Genomic DNA, 25911 nt, shown 5'->3' with positions numbered 1-25911 from the left:
TCTCTCTCTAATAAATGAATAAAATCTTTTTAAAAATAAATTAAATAAAATAAAATGGAGTGGGGAGGGGCACCTGGCCAGCTAAGTCAGTGGAGCAAGTGACTCTTGATCTCAGGGTTGTGAGTTCAAGCCCCACCCTGGGTGTGGAGAACTTAAAAATAAAATCTTTAAAAAATAAAATAAAATCTTTAGAAAACAAAATAAAATAATATGGAGTGGGGAAGCCAGAAGGGGGGGGCACCTCACACACTACCACTCATGGCAGTCAACTGTAGACCCCAACAGGAAGAGCCAGTACCTTCTTTCCTGGCTGGAAGATGCCTACCTTACTACCCACTCAAGATTTTCTCCTCCCCCAGCAACAGTCCAGCCAATGAGAGACAGTCACAGCTCGACCAATGAGAAGCCATGACACCTGAACTTGAAGTGTATTGGTTATCTACTGCTGTATAACAAATAATCCCAGAACTTCATGGTTTAAAAGAACATCAATTATCTCTCAGTTTTTCTTAGCGTTGAATCTGAATGTGGCTTGGCAAGGGGCCCCTGGCTCTGAGTCTCTCGAAAGCTGCAGTCGAGGCGTCCCCCAGGGCTGCAGGCATCTTGAGGCTCAAGGCTCACTCGGTGGCTGTTGGCTGGATTCGGTTCCTTGTGGGCTGTTGGACTGAGGGCCTCCACTCCCTGCCTCTCCCTAGACCAGCTCACGACAGGGCAGCCAGCTTCATCAGAGCGGTCAAGAGAGAAAAGCCAGAGAGGACTAGCAGGGTAGAAGTCGTATCCTGTCCAACCCAGTCCCTTTGCTCTCACTGTGTCCCGTTGGTGAGAAGCGAGTCACCATGCTCAGCCCACCTTCAAGGGGAGGGGCTCTGTGGGGGGTCATCTTAGACGCATGCCTGCCGGGGCGCCTGGGTGGCTCAATCGGTTAAGCAACTGACTCTCGATTTCAGCTCAGGTTATGGTCTTGGGGTCCTGGGAGCAAGCCCCAAGTTGGGCTCTGGCTCAGCATAGAGTCTGCTTGGAAGTTCTTTCCCTCTCCCTCTGCCCCGCCCCCACTCTTGCTCTCTAAAAATAAGAAGGATGCCTGCCACAATAGGTGACAAGGCTTTGTTTCAGCATTAATTCCTGTGCCCATAAAGTCATCTCCCACACCACAGTTATCTGTTCTCATGTCCATCCTGAGAGCCAAGACAGCTGTCACTCTCCCCCGCTGGCAGACGAGGGAACAGGTTGCAGGGTGGGGGGCTCAATGGCATTCCTCCCGAGGTTACATCACCCAGTGGGCTAGAAGCACCATATCTGAACACAGCCCTGGCCGGCCATAGACTCAGTCCCCAAGCATGCGACCCACAGGCCGGAGAGGAAGGCGCCCCAGGCGGGCAGGCCACAGCACATCGGGCCTGCGGAAGGGCCAGGCTGGGCCCTGGCATGGCTTGGATTGCAAAACGAGGCAACCCAGAGGAGGCACTAGGGCAAAGTCAGAGCCGGTAGTGTGCAGAGGAGTTGAGAAAGGGAGTGCTTGGCATGGCTCCAGGCAAGAAAACAAACCTAAGATTCATCAGGGGACAGTGGCCTCCTCTCTCCTGCCTCCCCCTCCATGCACAGAAATGAAGAGCCCACCCACCACCACGCAGCTGTGTTTCCAATATTGCTTTGTTGCCAGTGTCCCCCGGAAGCTGCAGTGAAGAAAGGCGTCCTCTTGGTGGGGACACTGACTTGGGCTCAGCCTGAGGATCGCTTCATGACACACCAGGGCCACTGTTGGAGGATTGCACCACCAACAGAGAGCTTTTTCTCCCAAGATACCCACCGGCGGGTGGCTTGAAACTTGGTTTGAACGTCAGAAATGCCCCTCGGTTCCCTAACACGTGCAGGGGGGTTGGTGATGTGACTTTGGGCAAGGTGCCAACTACCTCCGTGTTTGGTTCCCGACTTCACAGGGGGATTAATGGGAACTTCCTGTTGAGGCTGCAGGGCTGCACGGGGGATCCCAAGAGGGACCCAAATGTCCGTGCAGCCTGGAGACACCCACCGTCACAGGTCAGGCTCCCTGGGCCTGCTCTAGATGCTTCTCGGTCTTATTCCCTGCTTTCCTGGGTTCCTCAGGCTGACCACCCACCACGGGGCTGGTCCCTCGTCAGCTGCTCGGGCAGTGGGCATGCTCCTGCCCACATCGGCCTTCCTAAGGTGGCTTTGCGGTTTTAGCCATCCCTTCACTCATCCCTCCTACCGAGCGCCAACTGCATGCAGGACCGGCTGGGGCACCACCCAGTAATACAGAAGGAGCTCGCTGGCTCGTTCGGGTCTGCATCCCTATCCCTCCGCAGCACCGACCTCGAGAGCTCAGGGCACCTGGCAGCTCACTGGGCCTCGGTTTCTGCACCCATAACATGGGGTCAACGACAGTGCAGACTGCCAGGTGCACAGGGAGAAGGGACACACGACAGGGCCTCAGTCCCTGTTCCCGATCTTCCCCCACTTCCTCATGTAGCACGTGTCTTTGAAAGTCACAAATAATTTCCAAATCCCGTGTCACCATTCAGTCTCGACACTACCGCTGAGAACAGAGCAGCAATTATCTAACTGGTGTGTTTGGGGAAACTGAGGCTCAGCAAGGCCGTGTGCTCTGGCCACAATCACACGGTGGGTGGGGGACAGAGTGGACGCCAAGCCTGGCAGGAGCCAGGGAGAGCCCGCCGCTGAGCCTGGGGCCACCTGCAGGGGCGCTGGTGAGCTAACCCCACGGCAGTGCCCTGGGGACGAACACCACCCCCCCCACCCCGCCACCCCCCAGCCGCCGCCGGTCCCGCACCCCCGGAAAAACCAAATACTTCCCAGGCCAGGCTGCACTGGCTATTTTCAGTTCTCTCACACGTGACACAAGCAACAAGAATCCTGGGAGACCCGGATCATTTGTCGGGTTGGGAACTGAGCTGCCTGGGGTGGCAGCCAAGGGAGGGACTAAGGGGGCAGAGGGTCAGCAGGGCGGGGGCAGGAGAGCGCAGGGCAAGAGGCCAAGCCTGGAGGCCAGCAGGGTTGGGGTGCAGCCCTGGGGAGAAGGCCCATGGGGAGTCCGGGATGAAGGCCTGGAGAGGCTGTTGGGTGGGACGGAATCTGGGGCCTTAGCGGGTCAGGCCCAAGCACAAGCATGTCTTCCTAGGCCGGGAGCCCAGGGTGCAGACCCTGACACAGGGTTGGAGTAGTTTGCTTGGATGGCGAGCCAAGAAGCAACTCAGGGAAGGGGAAGAAGCCATAGAAGGCAAATTACCAGTTGGTAGCAAAAGGCTCAGTTCCAGCGGGAATCTCGAAGAAGAAGACCCTCTAGGGGCGAGGAAGCCGGCTGTTCCCCCAAATCCCCACAACACTGGGGCCACTCTGAGGGCGCAGTCCTCCCGGCACGGGCAGGGGGGTGCCATCAGCCTGGTTCAGTCAGGGCGTGTCCCGTGCCAGTGGCAGCCGCTGTGACCGGCGCACACACCCCTGCTCGCTAAGCACCCTGTGTGCCGGCACCGGGGTGCAGCCAGGAGCAGCCGGGCCAGGCCTTCTCTCTCGTCCCATCGAGGAAATGGGACATGAGGAGAGCGCTCGGGGATATCGGAAGCCCACAAGCACACAGGGCGTTCCTGCACAAAGGGGCGAAGGAAGGATAAACAAAACGTGGCGAATCCGTGCAATGGGGCGGTATTCAGCCATAGAAAGGGGTGCAGGGCTGAGTCTGGTCCGTGGAAGCAGCCAGATTCACTTGTGTGAAATTGTCCAGAACAGGTCAATGCACGGAGACAGGAGGCAGGTTAGGGGAGTCAGGGCCTGGGGGAGCAGGGGTGGGGACCCACTGGTAACGGGCTCCAGGTCTCTTTTGGGGTGAAGAAAGCGTTCTGGAACCACACAGCTGTGTGGTTTTTGTTTTTGTGGTTACCTTCATGACCCTATATAACATCCATGTGAATGGATGCACAACCATGTGAACATAGTAAAAACACTGAACTGTACACTTAAAAAGGGTAAATTGTAGGGGCGCTTGAGTGGCTCAGTCAGTTAAGTGTCCGACTCTCGGGTTCGGCTCGAGTCATGGTCTCGGGATCGTGAGACCAAGTTCTGCACTTGAGGGGCGCCTGGGTGGCTCAGTCGTTAAGCAGCTGCCTTCGGCTCAGGGCGTGATCCCGGCGTTCTGGGATCAAGTCCCACATCAGGCTCCTCCACTGGGAGCCTGCTTCTTCCTCTCCCGCTCCCCCTGCTTGTGTTCCCTCTCTTGCTGGCTGTCTCTCTCTCTCTGTCAGATAAATAAATAAAATCTTAAAAAAAAAAAAAAAAAGTCCTGCACTTGAGATTCCCTCTCTCCCTCTGCCCCACCCCCTGCTCTCACTCTCTCTCTTAAAAAAAATAAATAAAAGGGTGAATTTTATGGTAGGTGATTTATATCTCCATTCTAAAAAACACACACATAGTGGGGCCATCTACCTCTGTGCGCTCTCTCTCTCTCTCTCTCTCAAATAAATAAAATCTTAAACACACACACACACAGAAAGACACTGTACAAAAGAGAGGATGAGGAATCGTGACAGCCCTCCACAGCCCGGGAAGACGAGCCGCCAAGACATGCCCTCCAAACGGATGAGAGCTGTACATTGGACATTTCAAAAGTTTTACATTCCCAGAGCTTATTGTATCTTCTCAGCGGAAGTCTGTCCTTTAGACCCTCTTCCGCCAGGTCCCCCCATCCCTTCCCCCCACCTCTGGCAACCACCAATCTGTTCTGTTTCTGCGACTCTGTTTTTCTTAGATTCTGCAGGTAGGTGAGGTCTCTGTGTGTGTCTCTCTAGGTTTGACTGATATACTCAGCACGATGTCCTCCAGGTCCATCCACACTGTCATAACTGGCAGGAGCCCCTGTGTGTGTGTGTGTGTGTGTGTGTGTGTGTGGGGCTGAATCATCTCTTATTTAAGATACTAAGAAATATTGTGGCCAGATAGCCTGAGCAAGACTGAGAACAAACGTACAAGTGAAGCAAGGGGAGAAAAAGGAAAATTTGAAAGGAGGTGGCAGAACCGGAAAGAATTAAAACGAGAGAGGAATCGAAGAAATGAGAACTGAACCAGAAAGGAACCGAGAAGGGCCAAGAAGCAATGCAAACGAGGCTTTAAGGAAAGCAGGAAACTTTATGAATCAAAATGAAAACTTGAATCAAAATTACAGACGTGGAAGACAGGCAAAGAAGATCCAAGAGAGGCGTAAAAGGAATCCCACAAGGAAAACAAAGCAACGGAACAGAACAAGTACCAAAAATTATAATTCAAGAAATTAAATAAAATTTTAACGACATAATAAAAGAGCACACCACCCAGAGTAGGAAACCAATCGACAAAGGCCAAAAACATGAGGGACTGCGATGTCATATAGGGCCATGAAGGGAACCACAAAAACAAATGTCCTAAATACAAAAAAAAAAAAAATATATGCACTAAAATCAAGAAAGAGACATAGAGGGTGTGCAGTGCGGTGGACTGAATGTTTGTGTCCCCCCAAATTCCTGTGTCGAAGCCCTAACCCCTGCCATGTGGTATTTGGAGACGGGCCTTTGGGGGTGGTGGGGGTTACATGGGGTCATGCAGGGGCCCCACCTGCAGGGATCAGTGCCCTTCTAAGAGAGATGCCAGACAGCTTGGTGGCTCTCTATCTGCCGCATGAGGACACAACGAGAAGGCAGTGGTCCACAAGCCAGGGAAAGAGCTCTCACCAGAAACCAAGCGCCATCAACCTTGCTCTCGGACCCCCCAGCCTCCGAAACTGTGTGTTCGAGCCCCCAGCTGTGATGTTTGGTCATGGCAGCCCCGGCTGACACACGGGTTGTCTGAAACCCACCACGTGCCACTGTCACTCCTTCTATAGCTGAGAACAGCATGTCCCAGAATCCCCTTCTCTGAACAGTTCCTGGTAAGAGTTTACCAATAAGAGGAATTTTCAAAAGATTCGTAAGGTATCCGTAAAGCAGAATTCCCTAGATGTTGTGCCAACCAGATACAACAACTTCATGGATGTCTCCGGGAGCTTCCATTTGGCCCTGGGTACGAGTGAGCAGTAGCTCTGAACACCCCTCCCGGGTTCCTACCTTACGCCCATGGTGGCCAAAGGTGGTTGGCTCTGGACCGCTCCCTGACCTGTGCGTCCCCTCTGTTCCAGCACTCCGGGTCAAAGTGAACAGTGACTGCTTCCCTTATCCTCTGGGATTTCCAGACCTTTCCCCCAAAGCTCCTCTCTTATTCAGAGAAGCCCCGCTTTCTATAGTAAGGCCTTTATTTCTGGAATACCTGGAGAGGTTCTGTTCTCTTGCTCAAGCTCAGATGGATACCATTTTCTGTAACAGGAGTGAGGCCTGGAGATGAGAACCTGCAATGTGGCCTCTGGCCTGATTATATTCAAAGGCACCTTACTGCCAGCAGTGACTGGGACACTGGTGTTCACACATGCATGGGGGCCAAAATGGTTACCTAAATAATCACCATGAGTCCCATGGAAGCTGTACAGCCAGCAGACTCCAAGCCAGGGGTGGGTGATAACCCAGCGAGACTGAACGAAAGGCCCACAGACAGCAATTGAGACATAAGTTTATTGGGGGGACTTATGGAAAGGGCATCTGGAAACGGCCCACTGGACAGAACACCCACGCAGGCATCCTCTGCGGGCACCTGCGAGATTCTATACCCACACAACGCTCTGTGGCTGCTCCCTCCTTGCGCGGCCAGCGCTCTGAGAGCAAGGCCTGCCACCCGACATTCTTCCTTACAAGGGAGATGCTCTGGATTGGCCACTCCCGGAGCCCTTGACTTGAAGGCTGAACAATACAATCTTCGACAGATCCTGCTTGGTGGGAATTTAGAGGGAGGACGGATCTGTAATTTCTCAAGACAGTGATGAACGGGGGCGTTCATGGTGTGCTTTGCCCAAACCAGCCTTCCAGCACGTACCATAAAGGGTCAAGTGACACATGCTTTTCCTTGACAGTGACAATCACACCCAGCAGTGTGTATAAGCTATGCAGTTGGTGGGCCTCTTCTAAAGGCACAGGAAAATTAGGAGGGGGAAAAAAATGAGCTCAAGGCTTTAACTATTCAGTGCATGGCCAAGTTAAAGTATCAGAAAACTTCCATGACCGCCCGAAAGAAGTCCACATCTCTTACAGCCACAGAGTGAAATTTCTGAAAATCCAAACCCAAATTCTGACCCTGTGGGGTGGCTGAACTACGCATGACATGGCCATTTCAACTCACGGCCATGTGGCCCTCCTCAGTGAAAATTAGGGCATCGATTGGGGAAGTGGAGAACCCTAAAGACTTGGATGAATTCCATTTGGAAAGACTCCAATGCAGCTGAAGACGTTGAACCTCCAAATTCCATGGAACCTCTCTTGCTGGTCGAAGCAGCCCTGTCCCTTCTCGAAGAGCGTTAGCTCGAAGGAATTCCAAGGGTCACTCCTAAGCTAGACACGTCCTCAGGAGCCCATCTCTACCACCTGCTTCCAGACCTGCACCTACTCTCAAACCCCAGCAGAGTCCGGGAGCATGGGAACAGAATCTGACCTGGGAAGACGTACTATACACAACGAAGAATTGACAGGTGTTTTGTTTCCCATTGGCAGAAACTTCGGGAATATGTACGGGAATGGCCCCTCCCCCAAGAGTGTTAGACCAAGGTGGGAGGAATGTGATGTTGGGGCTTGCCAGGAATGATAGCGGGAGATGCTACCATCCACGCGGACTTCCTGAAATCAGCGTAGATGATGGAGCCCCCCCCCCACCCGCAGCCCAGGGCCATGGAGCCAAGGAGGGCGTAGTTACCATAATAGGAACAGTAACAACCAGAAGAGCTTGACCAGTGGTGAACTCTGGCAATGGCTCCTTGATCACTAAGTACCTGAGACCAAAACGATGGGTTTAACCACGTAAAATTGCTGATATTCCAACATTTTTTACTAGAACGACTACCATTTAACATGGTTCACAAACGGATGAGCAGCCTACCGAGAACTTCCTTGATTGGAATAAGCAAAAACACGCGAGATCTGACCAACAGACCTGGCCTGAGGCCCTGCCACGGACAGTCCTGGCCCCTCTCCCAGTCCCCAGATTTTATCCAGAGCCTCTTGAGGAAGGACCCTGCTTGTCTACCAAAAATCTATAATGTAGAGATTTCCTCCTTGCCTTCCCCCAAAGAGGTCATTTACTCGGGCAGTTGTACTGGAGAAAAGGAAGGATCCAGATGGGGGAGGAGGGGATGGAGGAGTATAGGACCCTGGGTCTGAGCTGATGTTAATCCTGGGAAGCTGACATCACCCCCCTGGTCCTCCTTATGGAGGTCAAGCAGTGAACAGGGTTTTGATACCGGTCCATCTCACACCAAGCTCAGTGGGTCCTCCAAGCCACCCTGTAGTCAACCCCCTTGTTCTGGAAGGCAGGGGGGGTAGAGAGTCTCAGCAGGTGGAGGCTCCCTGGCTGGTGGGAGTAGGGTTGTTGTAGCAGAAACGGCTGAGGAGGATCCCCCAGAACTGCCTCTCTCTCTCCCCCAAAATAGAAAACCAAAAGGAATACTGTAAACTCAGTTGGTGGTGAGTTCAGTTTCACATGCTCTTCCAGATGTGGGGGGGTCTCTACCACAGCAAATCAACACGGCTCCCAACACCCAGCAAATCCTTCTTCCCCTATACTCATCAATCACAAAACACAAGCAAGTGGGAAGTTAGTTTTCACCGGCCAGTGACAACAGTGCCCCTGCCCCATCTCCCCTTAGGCCCGTCAGCTCTCCAGCCCTGCGTCATGACCTAGCACTCTGGGACTTGGGGACGTCGCCATTCCACAGGACAACACCCTGATCCACGGTACTGATGACACTGTGCAGCTCGGACCTGATGACTGAGAGGCATAAATACCCTAGAAATCTTGGCGAGACACGTGCATATCAGAAGGTGGGAAGTGAACCCCACAAAATGCAGGGGCTGTGATCTCAGTGAAACGGCCAGCGCTCCAGTGGTCTGGGGCACGTTGCGACAGCCCCTCGAGAAGCAGCACCAGTTGCTAGACCCGACTGCTCCCGCCACGAAGCTGGCAGCACGATGCCTAATGGGCCTCTTTGGATTTGGGATGCAACGTGCAGCTCGTGCTGTGTGCTCTCCCAGCTGACGCCTGCCAGGTCTGAGCGGGGTCCGGAACAAGAGAAGAGTCTGCCATTCATCCAGGCTGCAGTGCCAGCTTTGCCACGGCTGGAGCCGAGTGACCCGACAGAAAGTAGACAGCTGTGGCTCTGCAGCTCCAAGGAGGTGGTCGGAGGTGGTCCTGACGTGGCTAAGGACAGAATTTCCAACAGCACCCTTGGCTTTTCATTTTACTTGGAAGGAGAGATTGTCAGAGAGGTCAACACGGCCTTGTTGGCGGTGCCTACTGGATAGTGAGGGACTCGGAAGGGACAAGATTGGTCACAGAAGGCCTGGGGAAGAGGCCTGGGGAAGAAGCTCTCCTAGTGGGCACGGAGTGGGCAGACAGATATTTGCGTCCCACATAAAGCCTCACTAAAGGCCAGCTTCACAGGGGAGGCTCCCAAAAATCAGGTGGACCAGATGACCTGTCTGGACATCGCTCAGCCTGTGTCCTCAGCTGCCCTGCTTTGCATGAGCTCAACAACTCAGGCTTCCCCTCAGCAAAGCTGATACAGTTCAGCCAGTGCTAAGAGCCAGACACCCCGGAAAGAGCGCCATTCCCCAGAGGACGGCCAGCCACTCAGTGGAGGGCCAATTTCACTGAACCCCTTCTGTCATGGAAGGGACCACAACCTGTTTTTCCTGGAGTAATCACTTGCTCTCAGTGTGAATCTGCCTTCCCTGCCTGCAAGGAATCCTGACACAGTCCCATCCAGGGACTTAAAGGAATGCCTTGGTCATATACAAGTTCGAGAACACTGTTTCTGCCTGAGAAACTCATTTCTCCACAAATGAAGTTCATCAGTGGGCTTATTGTCCATTGAACTCTGTCTTGCCATTTCCCCATCATCGTATTTTTTTTTTTAAGATTTTATTTATTTGACAGAGACAGCCAGCGAGAGAGGGAACACAAGCAGGGGGAGCGGGAGAGGAAGAAGCAGGCTCCTAGCAGAGGAGCCTGATGTGGGGCTCGATCCCAGAACACCGGGATCACACCCTGAGCCGAAGGCAGACGCTTAACGACTGAGCCACCCAGGCGCCCCCATCGTAAGTATTTTTGAGTGAAGGGATGGCCGTTTAATGGCTGGGTGACAACACTTTGCAGGACCCTAGGATGCAGTCTAGGCTCTGAAACGAGAGGCAAAGAAGGCGCTTACTATGCTGTCTGGGATGACTGGTCCTGGTTCCAAGCGGAAACTGGGGACCTACCAGGCAGTAGGGAGCATGCACCTGGACCCCAAGGGAGCCTCTGCGGCTCCCCCTCAGAACTCCCATGTCCTAGTACGCATGTGTGGGAAACTCCAGGAACCCAAAAGTGGTAGGCCCCCTGCTGGCATGGAAGCTTCAGGGATGAAGGCTTGGATCACCCCACCAGGCAAAGAACCAAGACGAGCTGTGATGAGCACAGAGGGCAAAGGGAATGGTCTGGGATGGGTAGAGGAAAAGGAAGTGGCACCTGCCTTGTTGGAGCGGCAGGAGCAAGGGCTGCTGCAGGGGTGGGTGTGCTCCTCCCCCCTCTCCCCTTCCTCCTCTAGCGAATAGGAAACGTGTTCATAGTGGCTGCCCAGTGTCTAGCGTTCACGTGACAAGATCCAGAAGGAAGCGTGGCTCAGCGAGAAGGAATGAGTGCCACCCGGACGTGTCTAAGAGGCCAACAGGACTTTGCATCTCCTCTTCTGGAAGGAGGGCCATTGTGTCCTTGGTTGTCAAGGGACAGTTGGGTTCTAGTAGGTAGAAGGATACTACTGTTTTCTTTGTTCAAAAGTTAAGCATAGGTCACCGCAGTGAGATTCCATCTCACACCTGTCAGGAGGCCGCTAGGAAAAAAATGGGAAATGACGTGCTGCTGGGGATGTGGAGAAACCGCCACCACTGTGCACCCTTTGGGGGACTTTGGGGGACTGTAAAATGATGCCATTACCACAGCAAACAGCATAGTGAGTCCTCAAAAGTGTCACGCTCGGATTACCATAGGATCCAGCAATTGCGCTGCTGGCATATTCCCACGGGACTGAAAGCAGGGTCTCAGAGAGACATTTGCAAAGAGACTTGGTGTGTTCCCAGCAGGAGGATCGGCAACAGCCAAAACGTGTGAGCAACCCAAGTGTCCACCCGTGAATGAACGGACAGGCAAAACGTGGTCCGTCCCTGCACCGGAACGGTGTCCAGCCTTAAAAAGGAAGGACATTCTGACACCTGCTATGACAGATGGGCATGAGGACACTCGGCCAAGTGAAAAGACCAGTCACAAAAGGACAAACTGGGTGATTCCACTTCTATGAGGTCCCTAGGGTCGTAAAATTCATAGCAAGTAGGACGATGGATGCCAGGGGGAGGGTGAATGGTTCGTGGAGACAGGCTTTCTGTTTTGCAAGATAAATTTCTGAAGATGGACGTTGGTGATGGTTGCACGACCGTGTGAGTTTACTTCCTGCCACAGAACTGTGAGCTTGAAAATGATTAAAATGGCAAGTTTTATATTAGGTGCATTTCACCACAAGGTTTTGAATATCCTGGAATTTAAAACTTCTTAAAAAAAAAAAAAAACAACTTGAGGGTGCCTGGGTGGTGCAGTTGGCTAAGCGGCCGACTCTTGGTTTCAGCTCAGGTCGTGGTGAGCTCGAGCCCCGCGTCAGGCTCCACACTCAGCACAGAGTGAGTCTGCTTGGGTCTCTCTCTCCTTCTGCCTCTGTTCCTCTCCCCTCGCCATGCTCACTCTCTCTCTCAAATAAATAAATCTTAAAATAAAAAAAAAGAAAAAGAAAGACTTGAAACACACACACATCCAATCAGTGTGATCTGTTCAACTGGCAGATAGAACAAGCCTTCAGGGAAAATTCCAGATCAGACAGATGTACCAGGAGCAAAACAATCTTAAGCTTTCTCTGGAAAACAGCTACTTGTGCCAGGTTTAGGAACTGCAGCCTCCCACAAACAGAAGACAGCAGCTCACCCAGACCTGAGAACAAGCCTGCGATTTTGCACTAGTCCCAGGGAAAACCGTAACCAGTGTGATGTGGGCACCAAGACACACTTCCATTGTATTTGTACGTATGCACTGATGGTTGGCCTAGACAGGGAGGCAGAACATGACCTCGGGACTTAGTGCAAGGTCATCTCTGGCCTCCCTGCCTCCTATTCCCCTCAATCAGGGGTTGGTTTACCCCAGTTCCCGTGAGGGTCTGACGGCCACATTCACTGCTGGCCTCAGCCTGTCTCCTCACCCTGCAGCCACCTGCCCAGGGCTCCTGCCTGGGTCTGCAGGTGTCCATTGTCACAATATCCCAATGACAGAAGCCTGAGGCCATGGTGGGCTGAAGACTAGATCCCCTCAAACAAGGTGGGGTCTTCTCATGACTCCTTTCCTCCCCGGCTCACTTCCCCACCTCCTTGTAGTGCTTCCTGGGACCATCACCCAAGTCAACTACTTACACTGTCCCCAAATGTTAAGTATAGTTAAAGTGGAGGGGAGGTCACAGGAGAGGCTGGGCCAGAATTGCCAGAAGCCTGTCCCAAGTCCAGGCCACGGGGAGGGAGAGAAGTGGACACAGATGGGAAATTTCTGGGCCCTAGGGAAGCGAAGAATTGGAAACTGGGCAGAGAGTATCCAACTGGAAAGATGGGAAACTGGCCAAGATGCTCTGCCTGCAAGCATCCCAACCTCGGCTCCAGGAGGCAGCTCTTCACCTGGGCTGGCAGGGGGCTAGAGGTGGCACCCACCTCCCCAGCCTCATCATACACACCTTCACACTCCTGTCCTCCAGCCACCCTTTCTGCTCTGCTAATACACCAAATCCTTACTACCTCAGGACCTTTGCACCTGCTGTTCTTATCCCGGATGCTGCAGGTCTCATTCAAGCAGAAAGAGCTTCCAGAGCTGCCTACCACCTATATTCGTTCCCAATGGCTGCTGAAACAAAAGACCACAAACTCAGAGGCTTAAAACAACAAATATTTATTCCCTTGCAGTTCTAGAGATCAGAAACCTAACGTCAAGGAGGAGGCAGGGCCAGTCCCTTCTGGAGCACCTAGGGGAGACCCCATTTCCTTGTCTTTTACAATCTTTAGGAGTCACCTCAATCCTTAGCTCAAGGTCCCTTTTCATATTCATGTTCATTAGTCATCATTAGTTCATTAGTCATGTTTATTAGTCTCTCCCCTCTGACCCCAGGGATCACACCTCATGCCTCATCTCCCCCACAAACCCCAGTGATCACGCATCACTCTCAGCCTCCTGCCTCCCTCTTATAAGGACCTTGTGATTATGCCAGCTCACCCAGATGATCCAAGATTTTCTTCTATCTCAAGATCCTTAGCTTATCACATCTGCAAAATCTCTTTTGCTAAGGTCACATACTGCCAGACCTGGGTATTAGAAGGATGTCAACATTTTAGGCTTACATCACACCTCCCCACCCTCTCACCACATCATTCTCTATCGCCATCCTTGTTCATTCTCAGCACTGCATGGATCTCAGTTGGAATTCTTGTGTTCATTTGTTTGTTTTATCAGCTACCTTCCCTTCCTCCTGTTCTGGTTTATCCATTATTTCTTTCTAGCACCATTGTTGGTGTTCAGTAAATATGTGTTAAATGTAGATAAAGATGGATGGATGGATGGATGGATGGATGATGAATGATGGGTGGATGGATGGATGGGTGAGTGGATGGGTGATGGGTGGATGGGTGATGAATGATGGATGAATGATGGGTGGTGTGTGGATGATGGATGGATGAGTGGGTGGGTGGATGGATGGATGGGTAGATACATGGATGGGTGAGTGGGTGGGTGGGTGGATGGGTGCATGGGTGGATGATGGATGGGTAGACGGATGGATGGATGGGTGGATGAAGAAACACATGAATGAACAAATGAATAATCTCCCACATGCAGGACAAAGGAGAATGTAGGCTTCTGCATATATTCCCAAGATACACTTTCCATCACTGATGGTCCAGCCTGGTTGGAGAAGGGGAGAGTGGAGGAGGAGGGGGCCCCACTCACCCTTGCCCAACAGGAAAGCGAGCTAAACCTCGGAGAGACCTTTTTTTAAATCGCCAGAACTGAAACCAAAAAGGCAAAGACCAAGCCCTACACTGGTCTTGTCTCCTGGAGGATCTTAGTCAAGTGGAAGAGAACAGGTCCTAGAGCACACGGCCCTAAGGAACCAGCCTATCACCATATAAAGGGACACAGCCCTGGCATGTGCCACAATGTGGATGAACCTTGAAGACTTTAACTGAGTGGAATAAATAAGATACAAAAGACCACTAAGTGTGTGGATCCGTTTCTATGAAATGTCCAGAACAGGGCAAATCCACGGAGACTGACAGTAGGTTCGTGGTCACCAGGGGCTGGGGAGGGGGATGTGGAGTGACTGCTCACAGTACCAGGTTTCTTCTGGGGGTGACAGAATGTTCCCTAATGAGATTGTGGTGATGGCTGCACAACTCTGAATATACGGAACCACTACACACTTTAAAGAAGTGAATTGTTTGATATGTGAAATATATCTCAGTCACCCTGCTAAGGAAAGAGAAGAACCAGCCTAGTAGAGCTGGAGTGAAGGGTGAGCATGGGGAATGGAGCAGAGGTATCATCAAGTCCCCCACCACCACTCCACGGTACAGCTGGGGAAATTGAGGCCTGGTTTTCTCGGTTCATCAGAGGCAAAGCCAGGACTAGGTCCCAGGGCTCTGGACCTCTCTTCATATCCCAATACCTCCACGCCCAGTGCTGGGGATACAGAGATGAAGTGGACCCCCGTCCCCGGCTCAGGTCCTGCAGGGGGGGGTACAGGTGTGAAAAGGAAACACAGAGTTGCTCCTTGGGCCTCAGTTTCCTCATTTCTAGGGTCTGGGCACCTTGCAAGCAGGGATCACTATCTGTCTCATTCATCAGTGGATTCCCAGAGCCTAGCACAGTGCCAGGCACACTGTAAGTGCTCAGTACATGCATGTTGAATGAATCTGTACAACAGGGGATGCTGTGAGGACTGAATGATGAACTAAGGCAGGCCCTGGCTCACAGGCCGCAGGAGGGAGCAGCTGCGGTTGTCACTGTCAGTGCTGCACCTGTCCTCCGAGCACATGGCACAAATGGCAGTAGAAAGGTGAGGTCAGCACTAGGAGGGCCAGGTCCTGGGCCCGGAGGGGCCGTTCAGAGCTGCCTGGTGGCTGGGGTCTCCTCTACCCCAACTCACCTGTGCCACATGCCTCCCTGCCCCGGGGCCTTTGCTCATGCCATTTCCTCTGCTGGGGATCCCTCCTGTCCCCTTCTTACCAGAGTCACTCCTGCCCATTCCTGTGGGCTCCACCGTCCCCTCCTCAGAGAAGCCGTCCTGACTACCTGGCCTCCTATCCAGGTGTGGTTTTACACCTTTGGGTCATCCGATTCTGAGCCGTCCTTGAGCCGTCCTGCCTAACTTCCACTCCCTGAGGGGAGAGACTGTCTGGTTCATGAGCCTGGGGCCCAGTGCCCAGCATTTAGCATATGCTCAGTAAATACCTGTAGGGGCAGAACTCTCCCTGGGGGGGAAAGGGGGTACAACCTCACAGGCTTGGAGGGGCCACAGGAGGGGCCTCAGTAGGGCTGTTCCACACCCCACCCCTGATCCAGAAGCAGCAGGGCAATGGGGGACCCCAGAAGGGCCCTGTCGGGACCCTGCCAGACCCTGCCTCCTGCCCCCAGGGACCCCAGCAGAGGAGGGTCCTGGCCTGCACCCTCGGGAGGGGGCGTGGGGTGGGGTGTGGCGGGACCCGTGGCAGGGGACGATTAAAAATAAAGTTCCGCTCTACTGGAAAGAGGGCAGGGCGGTGGCGGTTCGGAGCATGAGGATAGGATGCCAGGGAGCTGGGACTGTGGCCCTGTCACCTCAGCACTGAGTCCTACACCTTGTGGCGGGAGGGTGGGCTTCAGTGGGTGAATGCCGCCAGGCCCACACACGGAGCCTGAGGCCGTGGTTTCGGGTGCCAGCCCAGCTGGGGCTCTCTCACGGTCCCTGCAGGAGCCCGGCCTCCGGACCCGTCCCCCACAGCCCTGACGTGCTGCTCCACGTGGGGACACCGCCTGGGGACGCTGGGTGGCAAGGGGACCCAGCAAACACAGGCCAAGGATGGCATTCCCATTTACAAGCACCTCTCATTAGTTTTGAAAGAAACCAATTTCCAGACCAAATAAGGCTCGGACTTCAGAGCTGCAGCCCACTTCACACGATTCCTTTTAAGTGTCCAAATGCAATTACGCTTGGAACTTGCCTGGATTCGGCCTCCCCCAGCCTCCCCCCTCCCCCTGGCCTCCCCATGTAAACAAGCAGCCCAGCTGGGCCCCAGCTGGCCTGCCCTAGGAGAGGAGCGGAGGGTCACCGCTGCCTGCTCTCTGCCCAGCCTCTCTCTCAGTCCTGGGCGTGGCCATGAGCTTCAGTATTCTAGAGCCCTCCCCTCACACTCTCCCTAAAAACAAAGGCCCCGGAAGGCCAGCTGGACCCTGCAGGGAACAGACCTAGGCTACCCCCTCGGCTCTGAGATTTGCACTTGAGTGGGGACATCAGGTTCCTCCAGGGGCAAGAGGCCTGGAGGTCCCAGGGCAGGTGCGAGGGAAGCTGTATTTCTGGGTTCTCTTCCCGATGCCCACCCCACCCCCAATCTGGGCACCATTTGCTCCCACAGGGAAAGCACTGAGGGGATTCCCTTGGGCTCCCCGGGCCATGAGAAAGTTGGCGCAGGGCAAGGGGGGGCCTTCCCGGGTGGCTCCCTGGGAAGCCACTTGTCCTCACAGCCACCCCTGGGGCTCCTGCATCCCCCTTCAGGCTTTGGCTCACTGCCCCAGGACCCTGAGAAGGCTCGCAGAGTAGGGGGGAAGCCTGACTCATCCCCCGCGGAGCAGGCACGCATAGCCCATCGACCGCACCCCCCCTCCACCAGGCAAGAGCTGTGATTTTCCACTTGCGCCATCTGATTGCTATTAGGGCCGGGAAAAGGGGGTTCCTGGTTCCATACGCCGGCAGGGGGCCTTGGGCAGATTCCAGGTGGGAAAGGGGATGGGGTGGCCCCTGGGTAGCACTGCTGTCCTGCTGCCCAGCCAATGTCTCAAGAGTGCCTCCAACGCCCCCTCCATGGACCCCTCACCTTGCTACCTCCTGGCTTCTCTGTAACAGCCTCTGAATATATTTCAACAACTGGATGGGGACTGTCCCTCCTGGGCCTGCGCACCCCCAAAATGACCAGTGGGAGCAGAAGGAAGGAACCAAGCAAGTGCACAGCCCAGTGCTTTCTCCAGGGCAGCCCTGAGGAGCTGCAGGACGCGAGGGAGATTAACAGCTGGACTCTGGCAGCAGTGCTCTGGCCAACATGACGTCACCAGGCGGGGAGATGAGTTCCCAGTGAGGCTGGGGGGGCGGGGGTTGCTCCAGAGCGGGGCATTCCTTCCCGAAGCTTCATCCAGCTCTGGCTCAGCCCCTCCCCCCTCCTCCTCCCTGTCCCCCTCCCTCCGGGCCTGGAATTGGGTTTGGGGCGGGTTCTGCTCCTCAAGCCATCTCCTCCACAGGCAGGCAGGCAGGCAGGCAAGGGCTGTCCTCGACTCTGAGCTCGCCTCTTCCGAGGCTCCAGGCACTGCTCTGTGCTGGCCTGCTGCCCCGGGGATCCGCAGCCAGAGGCGGGTGTCGCGCTCCACGAAGGAGAGACCGCGGAAGGTCAGGACAGCTGCAGGTAGCTGTGTGGGGGCCCGGGGCCCAGGGGAGGGTGTTCTGGCAACCAGGGCTGCAGGGAGAAGCCCAGGCAGGGAGGGAGAACGAGGTGGGTGCTGTCAGGGCACTTGGCTCCCAGAAATCGTGTGGCTCCGAGCAGGAACCCTGGGGCTCCAGGGAGAACTCGGGCACACTCCCCAGCCTCTGAGCGTCCCCGTCCTGGGTGGCAGGCCCTGGCATGCTGGCAGTGCCTGACCCCCACACTGTCCTCTACTTCCAACTCCTGCTCTGTCCTCCTGGCAGAGGGTGGGGGCTCCCCTCTGTCCCTACCCCCACCCACGCCAGCCATCCAAGTCTGCTTTCTGGGGCGGGAAGGGAACACCCAGCCGGCTGCGTCCCAAGTGCAGAGAGATGGCTCCCACTGTTTGCAGGCACGCCTGCTGCCCTGCCTGCTTGCAGCGGCTCTGAGCTCGGGCCCAGGACACGGAGCGCCTGCATCCCACCCTGTCCCCTGCAGATGGCACCTGCCGTCCCCAGATTAGCCTCTTCCAGCCGAGCTGTGAGCAGGGGACCCCAGACCCTGGAATGGGAAATGCAGCCTCCCTCGGGTGGGGGGCGGGCCGGTGACAGCTGGGAGGAGAGGGTTGGGGGATGGCAGTCTGTGCCCACCTGGGCCTCCTGGAGGACAGCCTCACCTGTCACCAGCAAGCGTCGGGCTGGGCTGTGGAAGGGGGGGGGATGGAAGGAGAGGAGGCAGACAGGTAGCCAGAGCCCTTTGAGGCCTGGTGCTTTGCAGGGCGGGTCAGGAGTGCGCGGAGCTGACGGCTATTCGTGTCTGCTTCAGCAGAAGCCAGATCCCAACCCAAGGAGCGCACACACTCACCCACGCTCACCCACGCCACACACGCCACACACACGTCTTCTCAGGGCCCATCTGGGGTTCCCTGGCTTCCAGATCTCTGCGTGAGTGCAGGAGCCTTTCAGACTGCCCGTGGCAGGGCATTAGGAGAGCTCGGAGAACACTAGGGACACCCACCCATGGACGCAATCAGCAGGGTGAGCGAGGGGCCCTGACTTCGTGCCTGGCCCCAGCTGGCTGCCCTTGGGGGACATCTGGGTACTGGGGGGGGGGGTCTAGTTTGGCTGAGGTGAAAGGGCAAGGCTCGCAGTCAGGACGTCCTCGAGGGTCCAGGCCTAGGGGTGGTGTGCAACCAGAATGACCACCAAGTAGAGTAGGAGCATTGTGGGTGGGGGGCAAAGGGGACCAGCAAGGATGGGGGAGAGGCCGGTAGCTTGTGGTTGCAGGGGGAGAGCTTGGGCAAGTCCCAGCCTCCGGGGAGGCCTGTCTGAGGCCCGGCTGGAAGCAAGATGATGCATGGAGGGGGTGTGGGGCTCTAGAGACACACTTGGTGGCACCCGCTCTCTGCACGCACACACTGCACACACACCGGACTTGCCCACTTCCTCTGGAGCACAAGGGCTCCCACTCCACGGACAGCCACCTGGGGCGCTGCTGCCACCCCACTGTCACCGCATGCCGCACTGTGACCCACACGCCAAGCGCACATGTGCACTCGCCCACACGGCGAGGCACACAGCTGCGCTATCCAGGCGTGGGCCCGAAGGGCGCCCTAGGCGGCCAGGCTGGGAGGTGAGTGAGACCACTCTTGGCCACCCTTCCCCAACAATGACGGGTGCGCCTGCCTGGGTCCTGCCCTGGCTAGGGGTGCAGAGGGACACACGGCCACAGCAGGCCGGGAAGGAATTCCAGGGGAGGCTGGCAGAGCAGCCCAGCATTCCCTCCGGGAGGAGGGCAGGACCACGGCTTGCAGCTCGGCCTCAGTTTCCCCACCTGCACAGTAGGAAGGCTAGGTGCTTGCCTGCTGGGGCAGGGCTCGATTGGGGGACAGGAGTCCATTCGAAGGGGACCTGGGGCACATGGACCAATGAGCTCTGCCTGGCCAGGGTGGAGCTGTCTCCATCAGGCAGGGATGCCCCTGTCCCCGGGGCCATCACCCCTTCCAGGCCTCCTGACCTGCAGGCCCGGCCAAGTACTGCTGCCTGTCCTCCAGTCTGGAGCCAGGGCTGCCACAGAGCCTCCCGGCCTGCTCCCTCCAGCTGTTCCTGCCTCTGCAGCCCCTCTGGGCTCAATGATACTCAGTCTCCAAACTGCAGTGGATGCAGTGGATGCGGCTGTTCCCGCGGGGCCCTGGGCAGGTGACCAGGTGACCATACCTCCATGGGCCCCGTCACAGGGGCGTGAGGACTCCTGCCTCATAGCTGACAATGAGGACCAAGTGCTGCGATGGCCATTGGCTGGCTGGCACAGTGTCCACCTGTTGCGGAAAGACCCGACACCTTAGTGAGTTACAAACATGGGGCCTGACCAAGCTGCTGGGACTGACTGCCGGGAAGCCCTGTGCCCCCGTGGGCTGGCACAAAGGAGGTACACAGCAAATGTGTGTGGGCATAAATGCGTGTCCCCAGAAGCCATCTGGCTTCAGAAATCTCACAGATCAAGCAAGAAGGGGTGAGGAGAGGGGCTTCTCCCCCAGCAAGCAGCAGTGTGCATCTAGGCGGTGATGAAGGGGTGAAGGAGGAGCCCAGGCAGGAGGGGGCAGTGCGTGCAGGCGTGACCCGCCCAGAAACCCGAAGGACAGTCCCTGTGCCTCCCGTACAGCCCTGAGGGAGCCAAGGGCTTGCCTGTCTGCCTTGCCTCTAAGGCAAGAGCCGTGGGTGCTGCAAGGTGGAGGGGCTTTCTGGCCGGCTGGGGAACACCGCTGCCCTGACGCTACTCTTTCTGCCTTTGCCAGGGTAGGTGTGCGGGCCGGCACACAGGGGCAGAGCCGTGAGGAATCTGGACTCACCAGGCCTGGAGATGGTGGGGAACTGTTCCTGGGAGGCCCATCCTGGCGGCCGGAGCAAGGCAAGTGTTGCCAGGCAGCAGAGGGGGCTCTGGGCACGGCGGGGCCGGGTGTGGCAGGAGAGGCAAGCTCAGCCCAGCATCTCCTTCCCCTAAACTCTGCCACCCAGGCCCATCCTGTGTCTCAGGACTCATAGGTGGGCAGCAGACCCTCCGGGCTATGTGGCCTGGCTCCAGTTTCAGGGGCCCCCCGGATCGCCAGTATCCTCATCAGCCTCGAATCCCTTCCCCACGCACACCCTGCGAGCTGTTACCACCTCCAGCAGCCTTGTCCTGTATCTTCCCTGCAGAGATGGGTGGTCAGCTATGTCCCACAGCCAGGCCCTGTCAGAGGCCCCAAGAAGCTGGCTCCAAGGTGGCCCTGATGTCACGGGCCCCACAGAGCCCCACCGGCTCTGGGCCACCCTGCCCGTGCCGCTCAAGGCCGGGGTCTGGTAGTCACAGTTTCTGTGCAGGCACCAGCCGTGGCCGAGACCCTGACACAGCATCAGGCCAACCCAGCCCTTCTGCCCTTCCCAGCCCCCCACTTCTCTGAGCTCCTTGAAAATTCTGGAATTCCCTTCTAAATCCCGGGGAAAACATTCTCCAAGTTGGAAGGACGTTTTGAGTTTATCTAGTACAATCTCATCCACACTTGAGGAAACTGAGGCTCACGACAGCAGGATAACTTGACTGGGATAAGCCCAGAGGTCGGAACAGAGGCTGGACTCTTGCCCAGGACCTGTGGCCCTTGGTCTTCTCCCCTAGTGACCACTGTGGAGCAGCAGCCATGGGAGGCAGAGATGGGACTGGTTGGGCGAAGTCTCCAGAAATCCCCAGAGAAGAGACAGAGCCCAGGGAGGGGGGCCGGGCTCCAGAGCAAGCATTTTACAAGGCGGTATGTGGCTGGGGTGGCAGCTACACGCCCGGTGACTCAGCCGGCCCTCCCGCTCCCACTCCGAGGAGGGGATTGCAGGCTTTTTCCAGCCTGCGAGGCGCTCTGAGTGACCCCTCAGCGTGGGCTTGTCTGGGCACTGGGTCTCGCGGACCACTGCTCCGTAGCCTGGAGTGGTCAAAGCCACCAACAGAAAAGGCTGAAGAAAAAGCAAGCTAAGGGGTTTGGGGGTTGACAGAGATGCTGAGCCAATAAATGTGCCTAGGGGATGATGGGTGGTGAATAAGACCCCCTTCATGTGCTTGCCCCGACGTCACAGTCTCCCCAAAGTTTGGCCAACACCTCTGGGCTCTGCTTGCAGGCTCCCTTGACAGAAGCACCCTCCCCCCCGTTATGAGGTATCTGGCAAAGCTGGGGGCCATCTGGAAGGTGGCAGAATGTTCCAGCCTCAAGAACCTTTCTGTTTGTTTTCTTTTGGGGAGATTCATGAGCAATGGGAACCAATACCCAGCATTAGACGGGGACCGGGGTGGGGGGGTGTCAGGTCCAGGCTCTGTGAGGAGTGCTGGGATGGACTAGTGATGTCTGCCGGGCTCAGGGAGGGGAGCGACAGACCTCTGGGCAGCCTTGTCGTTTGGAATGGGAGGTCAAAGTGACAGCCTGAGAACGAATCCAGCTTGTAGATGTGTTATGTTTGGCCCACACAATGTTTTTTAAATGTGAACATTTAAAGATCAGGGTAGTTCACGTTATAATCTAGGGTTCTAGCTTCTCTGGGGAGGCGGGAAAGGATAATGGGCCACTCAGCCCACAGTCCTGTTCCAACCGCCCCCTGCTCACCCCCAGCATCCACCAGCTGCCCACTTTGCTCAGGACAGGGGCTCTCCAGTTTGCACCCCCCCCCCAAGTTTCTTGCACCTGGCCCAGCTTCACGTATTCATCCCCAGCCCTGACCCTACAGGCAAGATACTCAGCCCGGTGCACCCTGTCAGTCAGACAGGGTATCAAAGTGCTTCCACAGAGCCGCCCCAAGAGTCTCTGCCTCCACAGGGGGGCCCTGGGCCGCATCCGGATCCCTCATGATCCAGAAACCCAGGGTCACCCGGCCCTGCAGTGGACCGCCTCAGAGTCGCCAGGTCTCTCTGATGGTGCTGTGGGACAGGTTCCCACTCCAGCTAGGGCCAAGGTCCACTTTTTTCAATCAATTATTTTATTCTATTTTTTAAATAAATATTTTCACGTTTTGGAGTGAAAAACGGCAAATGTACAGAAAATTTGCAAGGACAGCGCAGCACAGACGCACGTGTCCTTCACCAGCTGGTAACCTTTGCCGCCTGCGCTTTCTCTCTATGGGTCTCATGATAGACCCTTTCCCAGAACTGTTGGAAAGTAAATTGCAGACACCAAGCCCCTGTGCCCCCGAATAGCCTGGAGCCTCTGAGAACAAGGCCCTTCCAGTAGAGAGCCTCCTCCTGCTCAGAAAAATCTAACGTTGGTGCAGTACGAGGATACACAGTCCAGACGCACGTTTCCCCGCCACCCCGCTAATACCCTTCACAGCAACCGTAAGGGCCACTCTAAAATCTGGGATACGGCGTCGCCTTCGTTGGCCACGGCTCTCCATTCTCCTTCAATCTGGAAAGGTTCCTCCGTTGTTCCGTGTCTTTCATGACACGGACACCTTTTGACCAGTCTATTCTGACAGGTGGGCAGTCCTGGGCCTTTATTAGGGACTGTTTTCACTGTCCCTCCCCTAGGCTGCTAGCCACAGACTCTGGGACACAGAGTGGTGGCATTATGTGGGAGCAGGGGTGGCTTCTGCTCTAGCTACAGCCAGCGCATTGTTCCAGAGCCGGTGACGCTTCCAGCCTGTGATCGGGACCAGCACGCCTGGACACAGGTGCAGGTTTGGGGGTGGGGCCCGGCCCGCATCACAGGTGTCTCCCCCTCTGCACCTGCCCAGATGTGTCCTGACGTGAGCGAGGCCCCGGAGCTCTACAGCCGCGGCTTCCTGACCATCGAGCAGATCACCAAGCTGCCACCGCCCGCCGTCATGAACTACATCTTCCTGCTCCTCTGTCTGTGCGGCCTGGTGGGCAACGGCCTGGTCCTCTGGTTTTTCGGGTTCTCCATCAAGAGGAGCCCCTTCTCTGTCTACTTCCTGCACCTGGCTGGCGCCGACGTCGGCTACCTCTTCAGCAAGGCCGTGTTCTCCATCCTGAACACGGGAGGCTTCCTGGGCACATTCGCCGACTATGTCCGTGCCGTGTCCAGGATCCTGGGACTCTGCACCTTTGTCGCCGGCGTGAGCCTCCTGCCCGCCATCAGCTCGGAGCGCTGCTTATCCGTCATCTTCCCCGTCTGGTACTGGCGCCGTCGGCCCAAGCGCCTGTCGGCCGTGGTGTGCACCCTGCTCTGGACCCTGTCGCTCCTGGTCACCAGCATCCACAACTACTTCTGCGTGTACCTAGCCCACCGGGGCTCCGGCGGGGCCTGCAGGCCCATGGACGCCTTCCTGGGCATCTTGCTTTTCCTCATCTTCTGCCCACTCATGGTGCTGCCCTGCCTGCTGCTCACCCTGCATGTGGAATGCCGGGCCCGGCGGCGCCAGCGCTCTGCCAAGCTCAACCACGTCATCCTGGCCGTGGTCTCCGTTTTCCTCGTGTCCTCCATCTACTTAGGGATCGACTGGTTCCTCTTCTGGGTCTTCCAGATCCCGGCCCCCTTCCCAGAGTACGTCACCGACCTATGCATCTGCATCCACGGCAGCGCCAAGCCCATCGTCTACTTCCTGGCCGGGAGGGACAAGTCACAGCGGCTCTGGGAACCTCTCAGGGTGGTCTTCCAGCGGGCCCTGCGAGACGGAGCCGAGCTGGGGGAGGCCGGGAGCGGCACGCCCAACACGGTCACCATGGAGATGCAGTGCCCCTCTGGGAACGCCTCCTGAGAGGCCAGTACCGGAGGGCGGCAGGGGCCGTGGCCTCCACAGACCCTCTGCCACAGGACAGGAGCTGGGCAGCTGCCCCAGTGCCCAAAAGCAGGGAGGAAAGTCTGCTTCCTGCCCCTCATGCCTCCTCCTCCGTGGGCTGGAGGCTCTAGGGGCGGCCGGCCAGAAGACCGGGCAGCCGGCTGCACACAGGAGCCCCGGCCCGGACAGGCTCCCCCAACCATTCTCCTCCATGACCAGAGGCCCACGGTTCGGAAGTGGCCCCCGGGGGGGTGGGGCTCCTCTGCCTCCCAGGCTGGTAGGGAAAGGAGAGGAGGGAGGGGTCACCTAGTCCCGTCCACCTCCTGCCCCTTTCCATCAGCTCTCCTTGAAAATGACGCAGCCAGCACCACCGCCCCCTGGGCAGCAGCTTCGCCCCCATCAGGGCATCGGTTCTCTCCATTCCATCCCCTCGAGGTAGTACTGGCAAGCCAACCTGAACAAAACGGTGCTATCTGGAAGAAGGTTCTGGCTAACCTGCCTCGTAGTTCCATCTTTCTGCACCCAACATCCCCGCCCCAAATCCTTTGGTGACTTTAATGGGGGAGTTTCCAGTCATGGCAAGCAGCTGGACAGGAGGGGGCCTCGGCCAGCTGGGGCAGGTCACTCTCTTCTCTGACTCCATGCGGGTCAGCCCCTGGGCAGCCTCCCAGAGTGCGGAGTGTGTCCGCACTGCTGTGCACCTGGTCCTCAAACTTGGCCAACTGTCCAGGAGTCTCTGGGCTCCAGCCCCCACCTGGGAGTGGGCACTGGCTCTACCTGGCCACCCCAGCCCAACTCCAAGCACAATGGCCCCGTGTAGCCAATGCAAGTTTTATGAAAGACAAAAAATGTATATCAATAAACGTTTTATATTGTGCACTGAGCAAGGCCTCCTGCCTTCTGTCCTGTCTGCACCTGCTCCACGGTGAGGCGCCTTCGGCGACAAGCAGCCCAGAAGGTAGCCTTTCCAGCTGTGCCCCACTCACCCAACCTGTTCTGTACCCCAACACCCGTGCTCCTCTCCCGGTTGGTCCGTCCATGCCTCTGGAGTGTTCCCTCTCCTGGTAGTAGGGTATCCGCCTCTCCACCTGATGGAGATTTGGTCAGCCACACTGTCCTGTTGGCTAAAGCCTATGCCCTTTCTCAAACATTCAGGGCCCCTGCTCCCCTCGGAAACAGTTTTCATCATGCCTGCTCAGTGCCGGGCCTTGTGCTGGTTAACACAGGCCCTGCCTGTAAGGAACACAGTGTGTCCACACAGAGGCTCCCTGGGTGGGGCT

The 25911-nt window shown here is 56.3% G+C and overlaps 1 protein-coding gene across 6 annotated transcripts; it reads left to right on the top strand.

Moving 5' to 3' along the window:
• The first annotated feature begins 17693 nt into the window (after window positions 1-17693).
• Window positions 17694-25514, top strand: MRGPRF (MAS related GPR family member F). 6 transcript variants are annotated; one of them, XM_057317468.1, is made up of 4 exons: window positions 17700-17872; window positions 18298-18425; window positions 20680-20792; window positions 23627-25514. In XM_057317468.1, the coding sequence occupies exons 3-4, from the start codon at window positions 20745-20747 to the stop codon at window positions 24608-24610; spliced, it is 1032 nt and encodes a 343-aa protein (XP_057173451.1). In that variant the 5' UTR covers window positions 17700-17872; window positions 18298-18425; window positions 20680-20744; the 3' UTR covers window positions 24611-25514. The 6 variants fall into 6 exon arrangements, with proteins under 6 accessions (XP_026338770.2, XP_057173451.1, XP_048073628.1 ...); XM_048217671.2 differs by lacking the exon at window positions 18298-18425 and adding an exon at window positions 18714-19517 and having other exon boundaries at window positions 17700-17888; XM_026482987.4 differs by having other exon boundaries at window positions 17700-17888.
• Window positions 25515-25911: the final 397 nt, after the last annotated feature.

This window comes from Ursus arctos, unplaced genomic scaffold (genome assembly GCF_023065955.2).
Source record: "Ursus arctos isolate Adak ecotype North America unplaced genomic scaffold, UrsArc2.0 scaffold_23, whole genome shotgun sequence".
Taxonomy (NCBI): Eukaryota; Metazoa; Chordata; class Mammalia; order Carnivora; family Ursidae; genus Ursus; species Ursus arctos.
This window is presented reverse-complemented; position numbering and strand designations above follow the sequence as displayed.

Coding starts and splice junctions, on each gene's coding strand:
- MRGPRF (XM_026482985.4), top strand. CDS start 20,745: ATGGTGGGGAACTGTTCCTGGGAGGCCCATCCTGGCGGCCGGAGCAAG. Junction 20,793..23,626: donor ATCCTGGCGGCCGGAGCAAG/GCAAGTGTTGCC, acceptor GCACCTGCCCAG/ATGTGTCCTGACGTGAGCGA.